The sequence below is a fragment of the Helicoverpa armigera genome, chromosome 20 (assembly GCF_030705265.1).
Source record: "Helicoverpa armigera isolate CAAS_96S chromosome 20, ASM3070526v1, whole genome shotgun sequence".
Taxonomy (NCBI): Eukaryota; Metazoa; Arthropoda; class Insecta; order Lepidoptera; family Noctuidae; genus Helicoverpa; species Helicoverpa armigera.
Window position 1 is genome coordinate 4608900 of NC_087139.1, and position 19779 is coordinate 4628678.

The 19779-nt window shown below is 35.9% G+C and overlaps 5 protein-coding genes across 5 annotated transcripts; 2 read left to right on the forward strand and 3 right to left on the reverse strand.

The window, feature by feature from the left end:
- Nucleotides 1-228: 228 nt before the first annotated feature.
- Nucleotides 229-2470, forward strand: LOC110378586 (probable cardiolipin synthase (CMP-forming)). The gene is made up of 5 exons (XM_021337921.3): nt 229-843; nt 1091-1228; nt 1499-1714; nt 1874-1969; nt 2177-2470. The coding sequence occupies exons 1-5, from the start codon at nt 421-423 to the stop codon at nt 2327-2329; spliced, it is 1026 nt and encodes a 341-aa protein (XP_021193596.3). The 5' UTR covers nt 229-420; the 3' UTR covers nt 2330-2470.
- Nucleotides 2471-2560: 90 nt separating this feature from the next.
- On the reverse strand, nt 2561-5670 carry LOC110378590 (transforming acidic coiled-coil-containing protein 3). Its single transcript, XM_021337925.3, has 2 exons — nt 5498-5670; nt 2561-5225 (listed from the first exon to the last, which is right to left on the reverse strand). Exon 2 carries the CDS (start codon nt 5154-5156, stop codon nt 4185-4187), a length of 972 nt encoding a protein of 323 aa, XP_021193600.3. The 5' UTR covers nt 5157-5225; nt 5498-5670; the 3' UTR covers nt 2561-4184.
- Nucleotides 5671-7920: 2250 nt separating this feature from the next.
- Nucleotides 7921-13979, reverse strand: LOC110378591 (complex I intermediate-associated protein 30, mitochondrial). The gene is made up of 5 exons (XM_021337926.3): nt 13542-13979; nt 9211-9428; nt 8671-8856; nt 8350-8494; nt 7921-8049 (listed from the first exon to the last, which is right to left on the reverse strand). The coding sequence occupies exons 1-5, from the start codon at nt 13840-13842 to the stop codon at nt 7970-7972; spliced, it is 930 nt and encodes a 309-aa protein (XP_021193601.3). The 5' UTR covers nt 13843-13979; the 3' UTR covers nt 7921-7969.
- LOC126056236 (uncharacterized) lies at nt 10413-12698 on the reverse strand. Its single transcript, XM_049848501.2, has one exon. The coding sequence runs from the start codon at nt 12345-12347 to the stop codon at nt 10764-10766; it is 1584 nt and encodes a 527-aa protein (XP_049704458.2). The 5' UTR covers nt 12348-12698; the 3' UTR covers nt 10413-10763.
- A 253-nt stretch (nt 13980-14232) lies between the features above and the next one.
- Nucleotides 14233-19464, forward strand: LOC110378614 (probable glucosamine 6-phosphate N-acetyltransferase). The gene is given in 8 exon segments (XM_064039879.1): nt 14233-14564; nt 15362-15416; nt 15419-15520; nt 15523-15579; nt 17210-17337; nt 17979-18040; nt 18301-18441; nt 18888-19464. Coding segments are annotated over 8 exon segments (591 nt in total). The 5' UTR covers nt 14233-14537; the 3' UTR covers nt 18907-19464.
- The last annotated feature ends 315 nt before the right edge of the window (nt 19465-19779 follow it).

Below are 19779 nucleotides of genomic sequence, written 5' to 3' on the forward strand. Positions count from 1 at the left end.
CATGAGATTTAACTCGGAGAAAATGTATGGAACTGCAGCCGATGACGCAAGTGGGGATGCTGATCCAGTCATGGAAGCAATTGCTAAATTATTATAAATTATTGTATTATAAATATTTTTCTAATAACTGGGGGTTTTTTCTCAAAACAATAACATTTTGGGGGGATTTTGGGTGAGATTTGGGGAGAATGCTAGATCCTCATCTGGCAACACTGTTGACATTATTATCAACTTGAAACTTTGACAGACAGTGACAGATCACAAATAAATTTATGGCGAATTATTTTCGCCGAAAATTCGTATCTGTCTCAATTTACAAGTAAATAGTAACAATTTCAGTTTCGTATCTACAGCGAATGTCGAACTTCTTTCATATAAAATCAACTCGATCACTGTTTAGTGGTGTGTAACACGGCTATTATGAAACTACTGACAAGATGCAATTTCATAAAACATGTCTCGCTTTTGTACCGGCCCAATATTACTCGAGAATACTCTGTCTCTCTCCGAGAATATGTTACAGTCTTTTCTAATCCTAGAAGAAGGATAAGACATCCTGTACAGGTTTCGTCCGTGTCATGTTTATATTATTCTGATGAAAAGAAACAGTTCCTAACCTTAGAGAAGAAAGCGCACGCTCTAAAAGATGCATTTGAACACAAAAAAGACCAATTGAAGGATACAGAACACCGGATTAGACAAAAGGGTGAAGAGATTGTGAGGGACATAAAGCATCAAAAAGAAGTAACGGGTCAGAAACTGAGAGTGAAGAAAGAGTATATCATAAAAGATATACTTGAAACTAAAGCCAAAGTAAAAGAGAGGATTGAAGAAGTTGTAGAGGTAAATAATATCTAAATTCATGAAATTACCAATCATTCTTACTTTATATCTTCTAAGGCCCATGTTCACCAACAACATAAACATCAGTTCTTCATAAAACAACTGATTACATTTAAAACTTGAAAAGTCATAGTAAACTGAAAACCAATTTCAATGTTGTCGATCAACTTGGGCCTTAGTATATCTTTCTTGAGATTTGACTATTTTACTGGAACTGGAATTTACTACAATAACTATTTTGTTACAGAAAGAGAATGTGTTCACAATACCAAACATCTTGTGTTTCACAAGAATAGCAATGTCTCCGTATTTAGGATACACAATATTCCAAGAAGACTATAATGTTGCACTGGGTTTATTGGTGTTTGCTGGTGTCACTGATCTGGTAAGTTTACGTGCTGAAATAAAGGCCAAGTTTCCTAGAGATCATTGATATTGAATCTGCAGCCTTTTTTACTGAATTATGTAAAGAAATGAACAAAAACTGCTACTATGTTGTTCTTACCTTCATTTTGCAGTCTTTTAGCCCCATCTAAATAAAATCATTTGTTTTCACAATTCAATCTTACTTTCAATCTAGTGTTGCTGTTCATATTTTTATTTATTCATATGGCAATGGAAGTAATTTACTAACCACTGTTTGATTGATTCACAGTTAGATGGATGGATAGCCAGAAACTGGAAGGGCCAATCAACAAAAATGGGGTCTTTCCTTGACCCAATGGCAGACAAGGTCCTAGTAGGCACTCTCTTCATATCACTGACTTATCAGAACCTGATACCTCTCTCACTTACCCTTCTGATTGTTAGCCGAGATGTGGCATTGGTTGTAGCTGGCTTTGTCATCAGATACATGAGCTTACCACCTCCAGTAAGTATTTTATTGCTTGTATCACAAAAACTGATAATACTATCAAACAATTATCATTTCTTTGAGACCTTTTATTACTAGGTATACACTCTCCATGCTGTATCAGACATAATATTGTTTTTATTATCAATAATCTAATTTCCTGCCATGTTGTTACAGAGAACACTGAGCCGATACTTTGATGTGACTCATGCGACTGCCCAATTGGCCCCCACATTCATCAGTAAAGTCAACACTGCAATACAGCTTCTACTGGTGAGTCACAACCAATTTTAACCATTGTTCGAAACACCTCAGAAGGCTTCTATTCAAATATCCCTGTTGAACAAATATATTGTTTACCTATCATTCAGTATTCAAGTTATGTGCTGTAAGAGATAAAGAAAAGATAACAATAATATTTATTATTCTGATAATAATAGAATAGAATTACACAAACTGATGTAATCTGTGATATTTCAGGTGGGCACAACACTAGCATCTCCAGTGTTTGGCTATGTGGACCACCCAGCTCTTCACGCCCTGTGTGGAGTGACAGCTGCATCAACAATAGTCTCAGCACTCAGTTATTTAGTTAGTAAGGACACATATAAATTTTTGAAGAACAAGTCCTGAAACATGTAAATTGAACACCCTTCTTGTTTTGTACAATCATTTTTGTATTTGTATAGTCTTCCATGAAATTTTAGTTTTGTAGCTAAGTGTTAACTAATGATAATATTTTGAAAACTGTAAATAAATTATTGATATACAAAACCTACATTTTTTATTACCTTGGTTCAAGTTCTAGATTGAATGTGAGGATTGAGGAAATTAAGGAATAATGTAGAAAAAAATATAAACCAATTACAAAAGGAAACAATTTATTTTTAATTTCTATTCATACGAATAAATTGCAGTTAATTTATGCGAAAAATCAAAGATATAAAAAATATGTAATAGTAAATATTAACTAAATTATGCTTATTCTAGACAAAACAAATTGTAATGTAGAATTCAGGCTTAATGGGATTCTCATGAGATGCATAGTTGTGAATGTAGATGACATGAAACATGGTCTTTTACTCGACTGTGGTTGTTGCAGTCTCATTTTGTTAGGATTAAAGATCTACAAAAATAATGTGGAATGTCATATGTTTGGATAAAATGTAACATGTTTTAGTAGGGTTAATTTTATTTTACCTCATCCACTAAATAATACTTTCAGGCCAAAACGTAAGTTTACAATTTAGAAAACTACATATCAGCACTGCATTAGGCTAGGCTAGAGGTGGAAATTAATCTAGTTTTAGGTGTCTAGATATTTATGATTATCAAATCATGGACTGAATGGATATGGATGGTGAAGATTTAATTTCAAAAGGCACATACTAATGTCTAAGTTTCAAATACTCATGTACTTACAAGAAATAAATTAACACAGTTACTGAAGTCCAATGGTTCTAGTTATATACTATTTAAATGACTTATACTTTTTGGTTTTTGCTTTTCATGAATCTAATTTATAAAAGCTGAAAAGCAATTGTAAATTATTTAATATTTAAGATAGTCATAGCGAAAATAAGCTTTGATTGGGGGGCTCTGTTATAAAATTACTTCTGTTTTATTAACTTTATTGATCTACTTGCATATATTTTTACAAAGTTTAAATAAACATAAAAAAGTAACTGTAACCAATTTGAAAAGATCAAAGACTAGAGGATCATTAACTATTAGTCCAGCAAATTCTGATAGGTTTAACAGCTAACACTAATCATAAACAATAATATCAAGTAATTTATTTAAATTATACTTTAAGCACGCTTATAGCTTTACATACCTACATTTTTATACATAAAGAAAGTTCAAAATTAAATATGGCAGCTAGGTTTAGTTCAGAAAACTAACAAAGTAGTAACCATAATGTTATCCTGACCTTAGTCTCCTGGGACAGATGTCAGAGACACACCAGACTGTAACCATATCTTTGGATAAGTTTACATTGTGTATGAATCTTATGAAAATATGTTCAGAAATTCTTTATAAATGGTACAAAAGCATGGTCCGATACTAATAGGCTTTACATTGTGGGGTTTATTTCTTTTACGACGAATATGTGAGCACATAAAATGTACAAAAATAAAGTCAGGCACCATAAAAATTTTAAAAAGAAAATTCACTGTTCAATGTCACAAGGAATTAAAATCTTAAGACTTAAAGTTATGTTAAAAAATGTACAAAAAAAAAACAGACAAAATTAAATGATTGCACAGTACATTTAAAATTATTATACACATACTGTTATATAAAAAAATAATAATTAATTTCCGATATTGGTAACAGTACTAGCTTCATTAAGTAAGTTCACAATGTGTAATAATATTACTTATTACACTAATATATTATTATAGTCAACTGCATATAAATACAAAATGCATGTTAGTTATGTAAATGAAAGTTGAATGAGTATAAGTATCATGATTAGAATACATTAACCAACCTTATTAATCAATTCATCACAGATAGCTGTGAGTTCCTCATTATCTTTAATCTTCTGCGCCAAAGACTCTTGCAGGGACGAAGCATGCACTTCACTCTTCTTAAGCATAGCATTTAATTTAAGAATCTCTGCTTGATGTGCTTTCTTTACAGAATCAAGTTCTGCATTAGCCTTGTTCAGCTGCTGCATAGCATGCTGCCGCAGGGTCTCATATCTTGCTTCTAGTTTCTGAATAGCATCACTGTTTTCCTCAACTGTTCTCTTCAACATTTCTTCGTTGCTCTTGTATCCCTGGATGATGACCTTACACCTCTCATATTTGGTGTGCACATCATTGAAGGCATGTTCCATAGAAGCTAGATGGGCAGCAGCTTCATCACGTTCTCTAACAAGGGTAGATCTCTCATCAGTCCATCTTTTACCCTCTGCTTCTCGTTCCCCAATAAGGGAAGATATGGTGCGTTCATATTCCTCCATGACAACACTCATTTGTTTATTGTTTCTTACTTTTTCAGCAACCCGCTGAGAGAGAGCTTTTTCCTTTTCTGCATATTCTTCATTTTGTTCAGACAACTTTTTGATTTTCGTTTCACACTCTTCCAATCTTTCTCGTAACTCATGGTTGATGTCTCTAAGGTTCTGTGCCTCTTCCTCCTGAGCTGTGAGTAGCTCTTTGACAGCTCGCAACTGTTCCATGGTGTGGGGGTCCATGTCTGACTGCCGCGTGATCACTGGTGGGGGAGGTGGGATGTTGGCTCCCAGGCTCAATAGCCGGTCTATTGTGGCTATTGCTGGGGACACAGTGTTAGCCTTCACAGGGGTTACCTTTGCTGTGGATGGCTGCTGACTCCTGTTCACTGCAGGCGTCACAACTTGCGTAGGTTTCTCAGTAGGACCACTTATGTTTGGTTGCACAGATAATTGCTGCATTGAGTTCACTATATTCTGCTCTGTACCTGACATGGTACTACACACTGTTTTCACTATTCCCGAACTAGTTTCCTTTATTTATTATTGTTCACATCGTCTCACCTGAAAGTACATAAACGTTTTATTGACAGATTGCAATATCACTTAGCACCATAAAAGTCACTGTTCAAGACTAACTGGTTTGCGCAATATCAGCAAGTTTTTAATTAGATTAATATAAATTAATCTTGTCCAATATGACTAGCTTTATTCCGCTAGACTGTAAAATATAGTCAGGAATGTTAAAATATGTGAAATGGTCAACATCCCACGCAAGGTGCAATGAATAGGAACAATAAAGTTTTAATTTACGTTGGTTGCATACGATAACCTACCGCAATATCCTTGAGACGTAAAGCAATGTAAAGCTACCAATGACCGAAAAGCCTTATACACAATTATACAAGATTTTTGTATAGAAATAAACTCGATTTTATATAAACATCACTTCAGAATACAGGAAAATAACGATGAACGTGAATGATGATCACGGCGATGACATCAGTCATTTACAGTGTTTCCACTGGAAAGATTTCCTTTTCCCACACGGCAATTCAGATTTCCCCTTCTACGGATTTTTTTCCCCTCAAAAATTATTTTGCTGTAGTTTTCAGGTCAGACTGACCAGAAATATTATAATAAAAACTTGGAGTTGTATACTTATTTTTTATTTCAAATCAGTTTACGCTGTCAGCACATTCAGTTTTGCACATAATATTTTAGGCCTTTTTTTTAACGATGTCAGAAATCATCAAATGACCCTCCCGCTGTAGGTTAGCAGCGGTGAGGGACTGTCAGGCTCTTACTGACTAAAAACCGTTGTGTTCCGCCGTAGACCTTTTGTGTACCAGGGCCGCGGTAACGCTTTCGAACAATCCCGCAGCCCCGGCAGACCTTGGCCCTGTTGGGCCCCGCTGGGTTGCTGACATCGCGACACCCGGCGCCCGTGGTGTCTACCTGGTCTGGCGCGGCGGCCGGGATGAGAGGTACGAACTCTCTAAAGTCAGAGTCAAAGTCAAAACGTTTATTGAAGCAAGGCTAGTTTTAGCACTTTTTCACGTCAAATATACAAAACGACAGCACCCCCAAAAGGTCGCCGCCGCCTAAAGCCTCGACGAGGACCCGGCGGTGTCCTTCCCACGCAGGGCACTCCTGGACTGTGTGCTCAACTGTGTCCTCGGGGCTGTCCGCACAGTGGTGACACCCGGGCGCCTCCTCACGACCGATTCGATGTAGGTACATCCCGAAACAACCGTGTCCGATGAGGACTTGCGTCATGCGGTACGTGAGGGCGCCGTGATTCCTCCCGAGCCACTCCTCAAAGAGGCGACTTACCGCCACTATGGTGGCGTGCCCTGCACTGGGTTGCGACAGTCACTCCACCCAGGCCACCGGATCGCGCCGGAGTTCCACCCGCTGCGCGAGAACTTGCCGCGGCAATGGGGTTTCCCCCCGACGCTGTGCCTCCTCGCGCCAGTCGTACAGGCGCAATAATATTCTAGGCCTCAAACAGAATTGAAATAAGGGTAAGTATACTAAGTATACGCCACCAGCTCGTGTTGTCGCTTGTCGCAGTCTCTTTTATACGGTGACACACTAGCTAGTCCACGGTAGAGTCCATAAATAATATTTCGCGTATGAAAAATCCTCTAGATGGCAATACGCCAGCGTGACTTGTGAGGTTCGTCCGAGTGCTGCATGCTTGAATATTTTTGGCATAGCGTTGATAGATAATGTCAAAATTCACCAATCATGTAGCAGTTAGAGCCATCATTTATTATACGCGAAAATCCTCATGACTTCCGAAAGGATTTATCTACGATTTCCCGCAATTTCCCCTTTTATAGTCTTTCCCCTTTTCTCTCCCCTCTTGACCCTAATTTCCCCTCAAAAGGGGAAGTTCCCCTCGATGTGGAAACACTGGTCATTTACGCCACAGATGCGTTAGCCATTTTTGTCTATGAAATCACTGTTCTTAATTTTGACAACGGGATAGCATAATGAAGAATTATGCTCGTGTGAGCAAGACGGCACGAATCGTACCTATGATTCGTTTATGGAATGGAACTCACTCTGAATAAGGAATCTTCAGAGGAATGGAATGCCAAAAATGTGTATTCTCTTTTCTTTCATTTTCTTGAATTTTTTATCAATAAAACATCTGAGATATTTAGGATGTTGAAAATATAAACAGTTCTTAAACAATAATAAAATGTCGTAAAAAGGTTCCTAAAATAAGATTTCAAGTTATTCTTGTTATATTGTAATAAGTAATTTGTACCTTGAGAAAACTGCTATTTAAACCTACTAAAATAGGAATATTTTAATTCCGCTGTTGCTAGATAAGATATCGTCCGCGACTAAACGACTCTCGGCATAGGATAGATCTTCGAAAGTAGACCACGCATTTCTATGCTAGATTTCATCTCAATCGGCTCAGCCGTTTTATTGTAAAAGCAACCAGCTAAAAAATACACCGAAAGCATAATAAATACCTCAACACAGAACTATAAATCTAGGTGGTCAATACAAACACATTTTTATATTTTTTATAACAGTTGTTCTTTTTCCAATATTTTTGTAGGCCATTAGCACGCTTCACTCACACTATCTGCAGGGCAGGAATATTTAGCAAAGAACACCTTTGAAAGTGCAGATCCAGGCCCTTGCGCAAGCAAGGAAAAAATGGGGTACCTACTTGTTGAACTTTTTCTTTCTCTTGCTTATATTACAGAGGTTTTAAGAAAATTAACAGAACTTTTAAAACCAACGTTATTTATTTATTCTATAATCTTAAATAACAACATTTAAACTCCAACAATATATTTATCTGTTTTGTACATTTCATATGCAAACTCTTCTTCATGTGTTGGATCAAACTCCAAACCTGAAATTATATAAAATTTTATTATAGACACTAATTGAAAGCCATTTAAACAGTGTAGGATATTTTGGAAATAGACCGCATTCAAGATTGTAGTTCTACAGCCGTGAGTAGCTCAGGTACTGTTTCGTTAAATACTTTATTATAAGCATTTTTAACACCGAGGTAGAGGTACACCTGCCTTTTCATATTTTTTTACCCGACTTCGTTCGGAAGGAGGATCACGTTTCAATTGAAAGTTCTAAGTTAGAAAGATAAACCAGTGTTACGAATCAGGTACTGTTGTTCAGGTATGTATCTTACCTACGTATTCGATTTCTAAATCAAATCGGCCGTTGATCTTATCTCCGCACGATATACCGAAGTGCGTGACTTTATCAAATCTCATTCTATTCTGTTTGTCTTGTAGACGGCCTTTCGAGCCGAGTACGAATTTGGAGAATGGTATCTGAAAATATAATAACATTTCTTAAAAAGAAAGCATAAAGTTTTATAACATTAACTATAAAGCGATTGCGAGGTTCATATCTAGCAACTTCGTAATTAATATACTCAATTACTTCATTGCTAATGCAGAACACATCGCGTCTTGTCAACTATCTCCATATACATAAATATACACACCTTGGCGATTTGCCAGTAAGGCCCACCTCGAGTATATAACACATAGTGGTATATATCGTTCCATGTGATATCATAGTACCCTTCACAGGATATATTCAGTAGATAGGATCTGCCATCGCCTCGGATTTTCAGTACTAGTGTATTATACAAATTCCAGTCGAATGTTGCAGGGCGCTTGAATGATTTCTGTAAAACAATTACAATTCAATCATTATTTGAATAAAACCCCATTTACTTTTACCAAGAATCGCATTGGATCTACAGGTTAGCACTGCAATGCGCTCTATGTAATCTTGCCTTTGCTAATTGCATTGGTCAGTAATGCAGTAGTAGCAGTCGATGTAAAAATCCCGCAATGCGACTTGAACCAAATTCACCTGTACAATAGGTATACTTAGCATCGGAATGGCAAACAAAAAAAGAAATTCACCCTCGTCGTAATATCCAACCTACTTTCAGCGGCATTTAGGAGATCTGTATCTTTCAATTTAGTTTTTATATTTTCTCCACCTCCACTATAGTTTTCAGTAATTAACTTACTCTGGTTCTCTTGGACCTCATGGCACAATATCCCGCCTTTTTGATACGTCCGTCCTTAGGCACCCTGACGTCTAGGTAGCCATGGAATCTAGCTCGGCCCGCACTGCTCATTTCCAGGCTGCACTTACTGAAACCTTCATTGTGGTCACTGTCGCTGGTCGTCACGAACTTGTCCAACACGCCCGGCTCGTTGAAACACCAGATGAGGTCCGTTTCACCTGGAATTTAATTATCAAATTGTTGTTAATGAACATGAACATTTATTCTAATAATTACTCCACCCACTAGATTGACTGAAAGAATTTTTAATGTCTCGTCAAATGGTTGTATTTTTTTGTATCCTAGCATAAATGATGACCGGGTGACTCCTTCAGAGGATGATTTGTAACTATTTTTCAATAAAACAAGGAAATATTTAATGTACAAATTTATTAAATATCTAAGTACAAAATGCACATAATATGGACTTGAAGAACACAAAAATAAACAGAAAAAAATTACGACTTATTCTTGACAATTACTACACAAGTATTTAACATAATGAAATACGAGGGCTTTTACCAACACCCTACAATTAGCGTAACAAGTCTAAAATCTATGTTATGGAATACAGATCAGTACTTCTAAGTTATAACATAAAAGTGGTGGGACCAGGCATGAATATATCATTCTCATAGTGAGTTTCTCGGTTTTGTTCATAATATAAGGTGAAACAAAGCGTCATAAGCATTAGGTAAGTCGCCAAGTCACCCAACCACCTTGAATGTATGTTCATGACCTCTGGATTGTTAAAAACTTATGATGGCATGTACATTAATACTAAAAAGAGGCAATTTTAAATGATAAATAAATAACATAGAAAGATATAAATATGACAGCCTATTGGAGGGAAAAAGTTAAAATTTTAGGAATATTGGCACAAAATACCACATGATGAGTTTTAGAAGAATGTTAAATCTTTGACATGATTTAATATTTTAGTTCCATTTCTCATGTTGTGGTTTCCTATGCGTTGTATTAGGTACTTTAAGTAACCAATAAATCTACCCTGCCTACATAACAATACCTTGCTACAAATAGCTGCTATGAAACATCAATTTATCACATGGAAACATTTTGTTTATTTTTATTTTATTAATACTATTACACAATGCATGCATAGAACGTGTACTTATCTGGAAGCATAAAATTATTTTATTGTCTGGATATTATTGATAAGTCACTAGTATTGAATTTAGTAGTTTCTCTACACATTAGCATTTTAGTGTCAAATTAATACAGTAAACAATGTATTCAAAATTTTAAAGTCAGGAACTAATACTGTTGTCATAAACATGTAATAAGAGAAACATAATCACAAAATTTTAAACAAACAAATGTCACAAAAAGTTAAAACTAAACACTAATAAATAATACTATTAAAACTAATAATTTAAGATAAAAAAAGTTGAGATTCATCACAGTGAGAAAGTCAGCTAAGAAAAGCAGCCTGTTTAACATATAAGCATGGAAAGAATGAAAGCACCAAATGGAGATAAATTGTTTGAATGACATTAATGCACTTCACTAATGAGCTGATCATATAACCTCATCAGTTCATCATTATCTCTTGTTTTCTGAACCAAGGACTCCTGAAGGGAAGCTATAGTAATTTCATGCTTCTTCACAGTAGCATTCAACTTTGTAACTTCAATATTATAGTTCTTCTTGAGATTCTCTAAAGTTTCATTAGCTTTAGAAAGTGCATCTGATGTCACTTGTTTCAGATTCCCATACAGCTCCTCATATTTCTTGACAGCCGCCTGGTATTCAGACATTTTCTGTTCATACATCTTCTCTCTATCTTTTGTTTCCAGTATTACGCTCTTGCATTTTTCGTACTTGGTAAGCAGATCATTAAAAGAACTCTCCATATTACTGAGATGGTTAAGAGCCTGGTCTCTGTCCGATGTAACCTTTTCCAAGGTTTCCTGGTTCAATATCTTTTCCCGCTGCTGTTCCTCTATTAATGAAGATATTGTTTTTTCATATTCCTCCATAACAATACTCATTTGTTTGTTGCTCATAGTTTTATCATTGATTTGCTGCTGTAATTTTAATTCCTTTTGAAGAGAATGGTCCCTTTCATCAGTCAATTTCTTAACTTTAGATGTCAAATCTTCTGTGACCCTGTTGTAGTTGTGTTCCATATCTTGCAATGTACTCTTTAATTCCCTATTCTGTTGTCTAAGCTGCAATACTTCTTGTTCTTGTTTTTGTAAAATAATTCTGAGCGTGTGAAGATGATCCACATCTTGGGTTGTAAAATTGTGATAGCGAGGACTTCTTGGTGCTGCAGTGGGAGGAGTACTACCTGATATACTAATGAGTCTCTCAGTGGCCACACCTCTAGAAGGGGTGAGAATAGCAGAGACGCTGCGCATCAGCCCTGGTGTAGATCTAGCGTGACTACAACCAGATTTTGGAGCTCCACTGTTAACAACTGGTGGTACTACCTGCATGGGTTTATCTCTGCTCAGAGAAGGCATGGCACCTGCGGATTGCGTTTGTTTTGGTGCTATCACATTGTTATCAGTGTAAACTGACACTGTGCTGCCTGTCTCGTAGCCCACATCACACTCCAATGAGTCCGCTGCAGAATCTGTATGAACAGAGCTCGCGTCTTCAAGCTTTTGACGTGCATACAGTGGGTCGAACTTCACAAATAAACTTTCCTTGCCCCGATCTATGTGGTTATGGTTGCGGTTAGATTCGGCACACTTCACGAGAAAATCTAAACTTGTGGCATCAATAAACATATCGTCTGACATTGGCACCTCTTTCATAGTTACATCACAGATGCTATCGAAGTCCGACCCGGTGAGGAGATCGCTGGTCTCGTTCCTCTGTTCCGAAACATCATTGGATCTCTTTGGTGACATCGCCATAAGATCGCCCACCGATGAAACTGGTGTTATGAAACTGTCATCAGATGCAGTTGCATTTCCGCCAACAGACAACATTTCTTCATTAATTTTCGAACTGTTGTCTTCTGCTCCACGACCCAAAAAGTTTTGGAATTTCTTGTAAATGGTTTTGATACCTTTATCAGGTGATACAAAAGACGAAGAGTCACTCAATAAAATATTTGAAAACATTCGCCCGTTCTAATCGTGGAGACCAGTATATATTTAGAAAACACAGTCCGATAGTTATAGATCGGGCTTGGGAGACTAATAATAAAACTTGTGGATCAACAAAAACAAATTAAAAAGAACCAAATTTATTCTTAGCTCAACGAATTCAACGGTTATTTGAGTTTTGAATGTATGTGCCACAGATTAAATTTGGTTTAACATGGCCGACCTGACCATAATAAAAAATCGACTAAATATAAAGTCCACTAAATGCAATGCCTATTTTTCATATAATCAACTAATTTTATTTTGTTTTTCGGAATCATAAATGTGCAAATACATCGAAAAGTTACAGCCAAGTAAAAAAAAACTCCTCGTAAACGGCTGCACCGACCAGGTTGAAAATTTTGTATGGATCAATGTGTAATGGATCGACTCGGTTCATAGCGACGCGCCGCGCCGTTAGATTGGAGATTTCACTGTGATAGACAGTCTACTATTAGAAATAGTAAAATAATAGTAATAAATCTAAGAAAAAGACAAAAAGCTTCTAAAAAACTGCAGAGTTAGTTTTGATTTTGGCCCTTTGGTTTAACTTTTAAGTATTGAAAATCGATGTAGGGGTCATAGTCAAGTGTTTTCAATAGATCTATCACATGTTAACACAGGACAACTGACAATTATTTTTTATGTCTTTCAACCACAGGACTAGATAAGACTAGACAATGGTTTTTATGTATGCAGCCAGCTTCTTTCTGAAAATAACTTTCTAAACAATTATTTAAAAACGAGATAGTCATGTATCAGTAAAAATAGTGCGACTGTAGGTCGGTAGATAAAGAAACAATTCTGTATGTAGGAAATATGTATTGGCTTTTCTAATAACCAGTCTTAAAAACTTGGCTATTGCTTAGTCTAGCAATTGCTTAAAAATTGTTAAGGGGTGAACATTACTCCTTTTAATTGATATCAAGTGCCAAATAACTACCTTTTGGAAATGAGAACCAGTTAACTGACTACGTAAATATTCCCGACTGTGGGGTAAAGGAATAAACCTGATAGGTTATGGGAAAATCTTTCGATTGTCACTATAAAAATTTGGTAATCATAATTTGAGAATAACTAAATGGCAGCAAGAAAAAATGAGGCGCATTCAGTACTATGTATCCTAGTTAATTAAATTCTATTTCTATCTTAGTTTTATTGTTATCTTACCTGGTCTAGCAATAAGAAGAGGGTCTGTTATTATCAACTCTTTCACTTCCTGGCCAAACAATTTCAATTCTTGCTTCAATTCCTTAAAACCATTTTTCAAATGTTCCAAATTTGATACCTTTTTTTCTGTATCATATCCACCTTTTCTGAAACTTTCGTGAAACAGCCAGCGTTGTGAAGTAATTAATATTGGCTTAGAATAATTTAAACTATTTATATTAGTTAGACTTTTACATAAAGTCGAGTAATGTCGATTGTTTCTAATTATATTTATGAAAATGCTGGTTTTACACAATGCCATTGTCTTTTACTTTATCTTTCACCAAATTAACACATTATTACAGTAATAAATATAGTTTTTTTTACTTCAAATACATTGTATAACTTCAACCTAACCTATATTCACATCAAAATATTGTTTTTATGTTTCCATAAACATAGAGCAACTAGAGAAGGGATGATAACGTGCCCACAGAATTCTAAAATCGACTAAGAAATAGTCTATGCTTAAGTGTCAAGAAGATTCACAATAGTGGCTATCGGTGACAAATACTGACAATACACAAACAGTGAATACAATAATATGACATCTAATAAATTAAAGAAGTTATGTGATTTTTCTTTAATCGACTAAATGATTTAATTCATAATGGTTGTTCTCTGTTATCACATACAGCTGTTGGTTGACACCTAGAAAATAAATTGACAGTTGTGACACCCGCTGAGTTATGAATTTGTGATATGTGGCGAGACGAGATTACTTTCACTTTTGTTTGATATTCTAAAGAATATTCAGGGACATAGTTCTCGTAGCGTGGTGCGCTTGTCGTGGCATAGTATTTAGTTAATTTCTGACGAAACAGAAGTGCGCGTTCCACTATACTACCGCCACGTACACAAATAGACTTGTTTTACGTAGAGAACGGGGCATTCCTCGCTCAAATAAGCATGTACTAAAAATATTTGTTTAAAATATAACGGCAAGCTATAGTGAAAATGGGCATGGAAAAACATAACAATGCGGTAAGTGTTTAAATGCAACATAATAATTAATTTTCTGTTTGTTTAGTTTATCTAATTTCTCTAAAAATAAATGAATTTAATTTATTTTTATCGTAAAATCTACAGATAAGATAACAACTCAAATCAGGGACCTAATGGACAAAATCCGGAAATGATTTATATCTGCTATCAATGATGAATATCATAGCACTCAAAATTTTATCAATTTGGTTTCATACTTAGTGATAAGAACAAATTATTTTTTTGTTTACAAGTTTCCTTTTTGTTAATATGAACATTCTTCCTTTGCCAATATTGGAATTATGATAACTTGTAAAATGTAAAGCGAATAATATTATTATCACCTTTATTCAAATTCTGTAGTAAATCTAGGTATCACATATAAATGTCTTTTTATTCAAAAAATAATAGCAACAATATCGCTTATTAGCTATTAATATTTAAGGCAAAGCTTCTGAATTCAAAAGAAGTATTCATTATATATTTAGTTATTAGTCAACAGTTATTAGTATACTCAGAACAACTTTCATGGGCTTAACTCTTGTATAAAAGTTGTTGAAGTTGTCAAATAGCATAATAATATGTTTTTCCTGTTCTTGCCTTAAATATGGTTTTGATAGATAGAATAATTAATTATAGATGTCCATTGTTATCTATAATAATCATTTAGCTATTATAGAATGTTTGGTAAAATATCTTTATACTTCTCCAAATCTCTAATATAAAGAATTCTCCACCATTTTCTTATAGCACTGGGCCTTTTTGCTATGCATCTTTAATATACAACCTCATTTCAGGATGGCAAGCCATCTGAGTACCTCTATCCACCAGAGATACTGAAGAGGTTGGATTTTGACAAAGTCCAGCAACATTCAAGCCTAAAATCAGTGCGGCCAGTCCTGGTGAAGATTGGATGATAGTGAGGCCTCTGCAGCGATCTGATTATGATAAAGGCTTTTGCAACTGCTTGGACAGCTGACCAGTGTGGGCAATGTCACACGGAAACAGTTTGATGGTAAGTTACCTGGTGGATCCATAAATAATGTTTATTTATGGCATGGGTTTATTAAAACATATTACACATAGAATACCTTTACCAAGTTGAGTAGAGGTAGATAAAATAAGCTAGTGTATGAATTAATACTTTCAACGTGTAAGTCAGCAAGACAACATAACTTTTTTTCTAGAACACAAATTACACGAGGTGCGAAACAGGCACAAGAATTAAAATTGTTCCAATTATCGTAATCTGTATCAAAATATTATTGCACGTAATTACTGAGCGTGACCAATGTATGAAATGAAAAATACCAAACTATGCAATCTGTGTTTGAAAAGTTACCTCAACATGTTTCATACGCAATACTTCTCAAATGCCACAGAGCCGTATGTAGGTGGTTGACTACTAGTGTTAATGAAAATACATTAGGTATGTACTGTGTATTGTCTACACTGTAGACAGTCAAAAGACTTCGAGTGTCGGGTCATAGGCCATAACCCTTTGGGCCCCCAAAAAATACTTTTATACCCAAAAAAATATTGATTAAATTTAAGAGATTATTATATTTAAATCATGTCGCGAATCTACGAGAGGTATATAAATAGTAAACAAAATTATCTAGAAATACCTACTTTTGATAGATCAATAGCATTCACGGGGCAAATCAGAAAGATCTTTATTGTTCATTGCGTAACTGGCAAACACGAGAGTTGATAAAATCGTGCTCAAATACGATGTCCTAGTAAACTGGTTATAGCGGTAGGTATGCGAAACTTATCGGCATTTCAACGGACGACCTTGACGGAACCGCAATGATAATGACCTTTTTGTACGCCTCAAGTTCCTGATATTTATTTACATCGGTGACAATTTATGCGGATTTAGCACTTATGTTTTAGTAAATTAGGCTTATTTTTGAAATTCATTCGGCTGGTTTATTTATTTTACATCTAAGACGGTATTGTAACAGAAGCAAATCAATTATGCGAAAAAATTGACCGGACAATGTGACTTGATAAAAATGCCCTTGTAAGCATTTAATAAGAGCTTTAAATTCTCAACTTCGTTCTATTGCTAAGGTTTCCTAAATATATTATGCTAGGCTAGGCTTTACCTCTTAAAAGTCACGGGGTCAGTCTTCCAATAAATATTAGATTAGATGGCCCAGAATGACCTTTAGACAATTCAAGCTTTGGTATTTAAAATAGCACGTGACCTGCCTATTAACTGGTATTTAAAAAAGATGATAATTTTGTGTCGCTGGTTAATCTAAGTTTCCTTATTATGGTTGAAATCTTGAACTTCAGGAGCTTTATTTTTGTCTACAATACTTTTTAAAAATTCAAACAGAACTGGTTCTGCTCTTAGCAGCTTGAAAAAATTAAAACATTATGTTACTGCCTTTTATCGTCCCACTGCCACTGCTGGGCACAGGCCTCCTCTCACACAGAGAAGGATTGAGCATTAATCAGGTTGGTGATTTCAGACTTTGTAGTCCAGGTTTCCTCAAGATGTTTTCCTTCACTTTTTATCAGCCATTACTGTCCAAGCTATACTTAGAAAGTCGACATTAATAATTATAATAAAATTAACTATTTAAAAACATTCAAAAGTGCAATATTCGAAACCCAAGCCTTTGTTTCAGAGCGTTTCACAAAGATGAAGCAGTCTGGCGGGTACTACGTGACCGTGATCGAAGACACGCGCATTTCCAAGCTGATCGGAGCCGCCACGCTCACCATCGAACAGAAGTTCATTCACAACTGCGCTGTGGTATGCTATTTTATAACGAATGAATTGTTTCGTATTTCGAAACTCCAATGACTGCGTTTCGGATGGCACGTTAAACTGTAGGTCCCGGCTGTCATTAAACATCCTTGGCAGACGTTACGGATAGTCAGGATCCAGTATCTAAGTCTGACACCAGTCTAACCAAGGGGTATTGGGTAGCCCAGGTAACTGGGTTGAGGAGGTCAGATAGGCAGTTCGCTCCGGTTAGACTGGAAGCCGACGCCAACATAGTTGGGAAAAGGCTCGGGGGATGAGGATGATGATGATGAATTGTTTCGTATTCCTTAACCCGCCATCCTAAAGAAATCATGATGCACCGTGCATGCCAAAAAAAAGTGACGTATTGGACTCCTTAACTGTAATTCCTGTACACGATTTAAATCTTATATGACACGGGCCATAATAGATTTTTGAAATTGGCATATTTTGTACAGAGAAGACAATAAATATTACATTAATTATCGTTTAAGTAAAAAAACCTGGTTGTATTTCGAAATACATAGTTAAGTACCGGTTTATATTTCGCACAACCAGTACCATAGCATATTTATAATTCCTAAACTAGTTTCATTAATATAATAACTGGTTGAAGTTATAGTGACATTTGAAATGTATATTTTCAGAGAGGTCGTCTAGAAGACGTGGTGGTCAATGATACTTACAGAGGCAAGCAGTTGGGAAAATTGTAAGTATAACTTTGAAATAGTAGAATGAAAGTAAAATACTTAAACAATATATTTACACAAGATCCTGATCAATCAACTTCTTAAAGAAAGACTTAGATCAACCCCTTATTTTTTATATAATCGGCAAAAGGTATGTAATACTAATTCTTCAACTTTCAATATTGTTTTTGAGAACAATTAGGGCCTCCATACCTCGCAAGTCCGGCCCTGAACCTCGTTATTATTAGGTGCCCTCCACGTAATTTCATTATTTTTTCAGAATCGTAGTGACAGTATCCCTACTGGCCCAAGAGTTGGGCTGCTACAAAATGTCTCTGGACTGCAAGGACAAACTCATCAAGTTTTACGAGACGCTCGGCTATAAGCTCGAGCCTGGAAACTCTAACGCTATGAATATGCGGTAAGAATATTATTATTACAATGGCGTCTACGGAGCCTGTTCTCATTTTAAGGAGATCAGCCAGCTGCGCAGGACATATTATAGTGCACGAGCATTTGCGCAGACACAAGTGCACTCCCTATTCCTTTACTCTCATAACCCGACGGGACGGCAATCCGACACGACTGGAAAGAGATTAGGAGATTATTATTATATTGATTTATCAATACCAGTCGAGGCGAACTAGAATAATTTGCGTTGCAAAAAGTTATAAATATTATTCAGGAATTTGATTTCCTTCAAGTATCTAATATCGTTCCATAATTGAGTTTTTCAGTTTCCTTTGATTATTAAAAGTTTTGTAATACCAGTTATCCCTGTGAAAGGAACATGATAGATGTCCTCTTCATCAATTGGAGGTATAAAAAAGAAGTCTATATACTTTAATTTGTTTCTCTTCTCCCCAGGTTCGAGGATCCATCTTGACAATTAGCCGCTGGGACATCCGACCTGCGCTCTAAACTGTAAGTACGCAAGGGGCCGAGCAGACATCACGGCACGTCCAGTCAGCACCCATCATTCTATCTCTATGTACTGAAATACGTCACTGTGTACCTAAGGGTGCAACTACACGGTTCAAGTTGCTTGCATGCGCAGGTTACGTGCGGGTCCAGCGACTCGCTCATGTACCAAAGCAAAATGCCCACCTGTGCTCTTGTCACTTGCGCATGTTAACTTGCTCCAGCTACATGCACCGTGTAGACGCACCCTAATGTTTTATCAATTTACGTCATTAAAGGTGAACCAAGGTTGTGCATTCGTTGTCTTTCAATAATTGCCTTTTAGAACTGTTTGAATAGTTCACTTATTGTTGTGAGCCGTTGTGTTTATTTCTACAGACTAATATTGTTGTATGTGCGTGGTGAGACCACACCTGCGTCAATATTTTATAGTAGCAATTTGAATAAAAGAAGGCTTTACGCTTTGTTGTAGACATTGAAACTATATATGCTACAGTCAAGGCAAGAATAATATAATGCGAATTATTATTTTTATGCGATTCGCATTTAAAGAAATACATGCACTTCACGTTATTTGCCCATTAAAATAACTTCGTATCACGTTTCGTAGATATTCCGCAGGCGTGACCTCACAATGATTAGAAAGGTGTCTAACGACTATTACCTTTTTTTTACGTAATTAACATTGTGTATTGAGAAATAAGCACATACAGCGCTACGCACAATTTTCGCAAACGAGTCTGTATGTCCTACTATAGTTGACAATTCTATGAGGCATAATGTAACGTGACACAAATTGAGGGCAACTTATGAAAGCAAGTAACTACCTTATTAGATT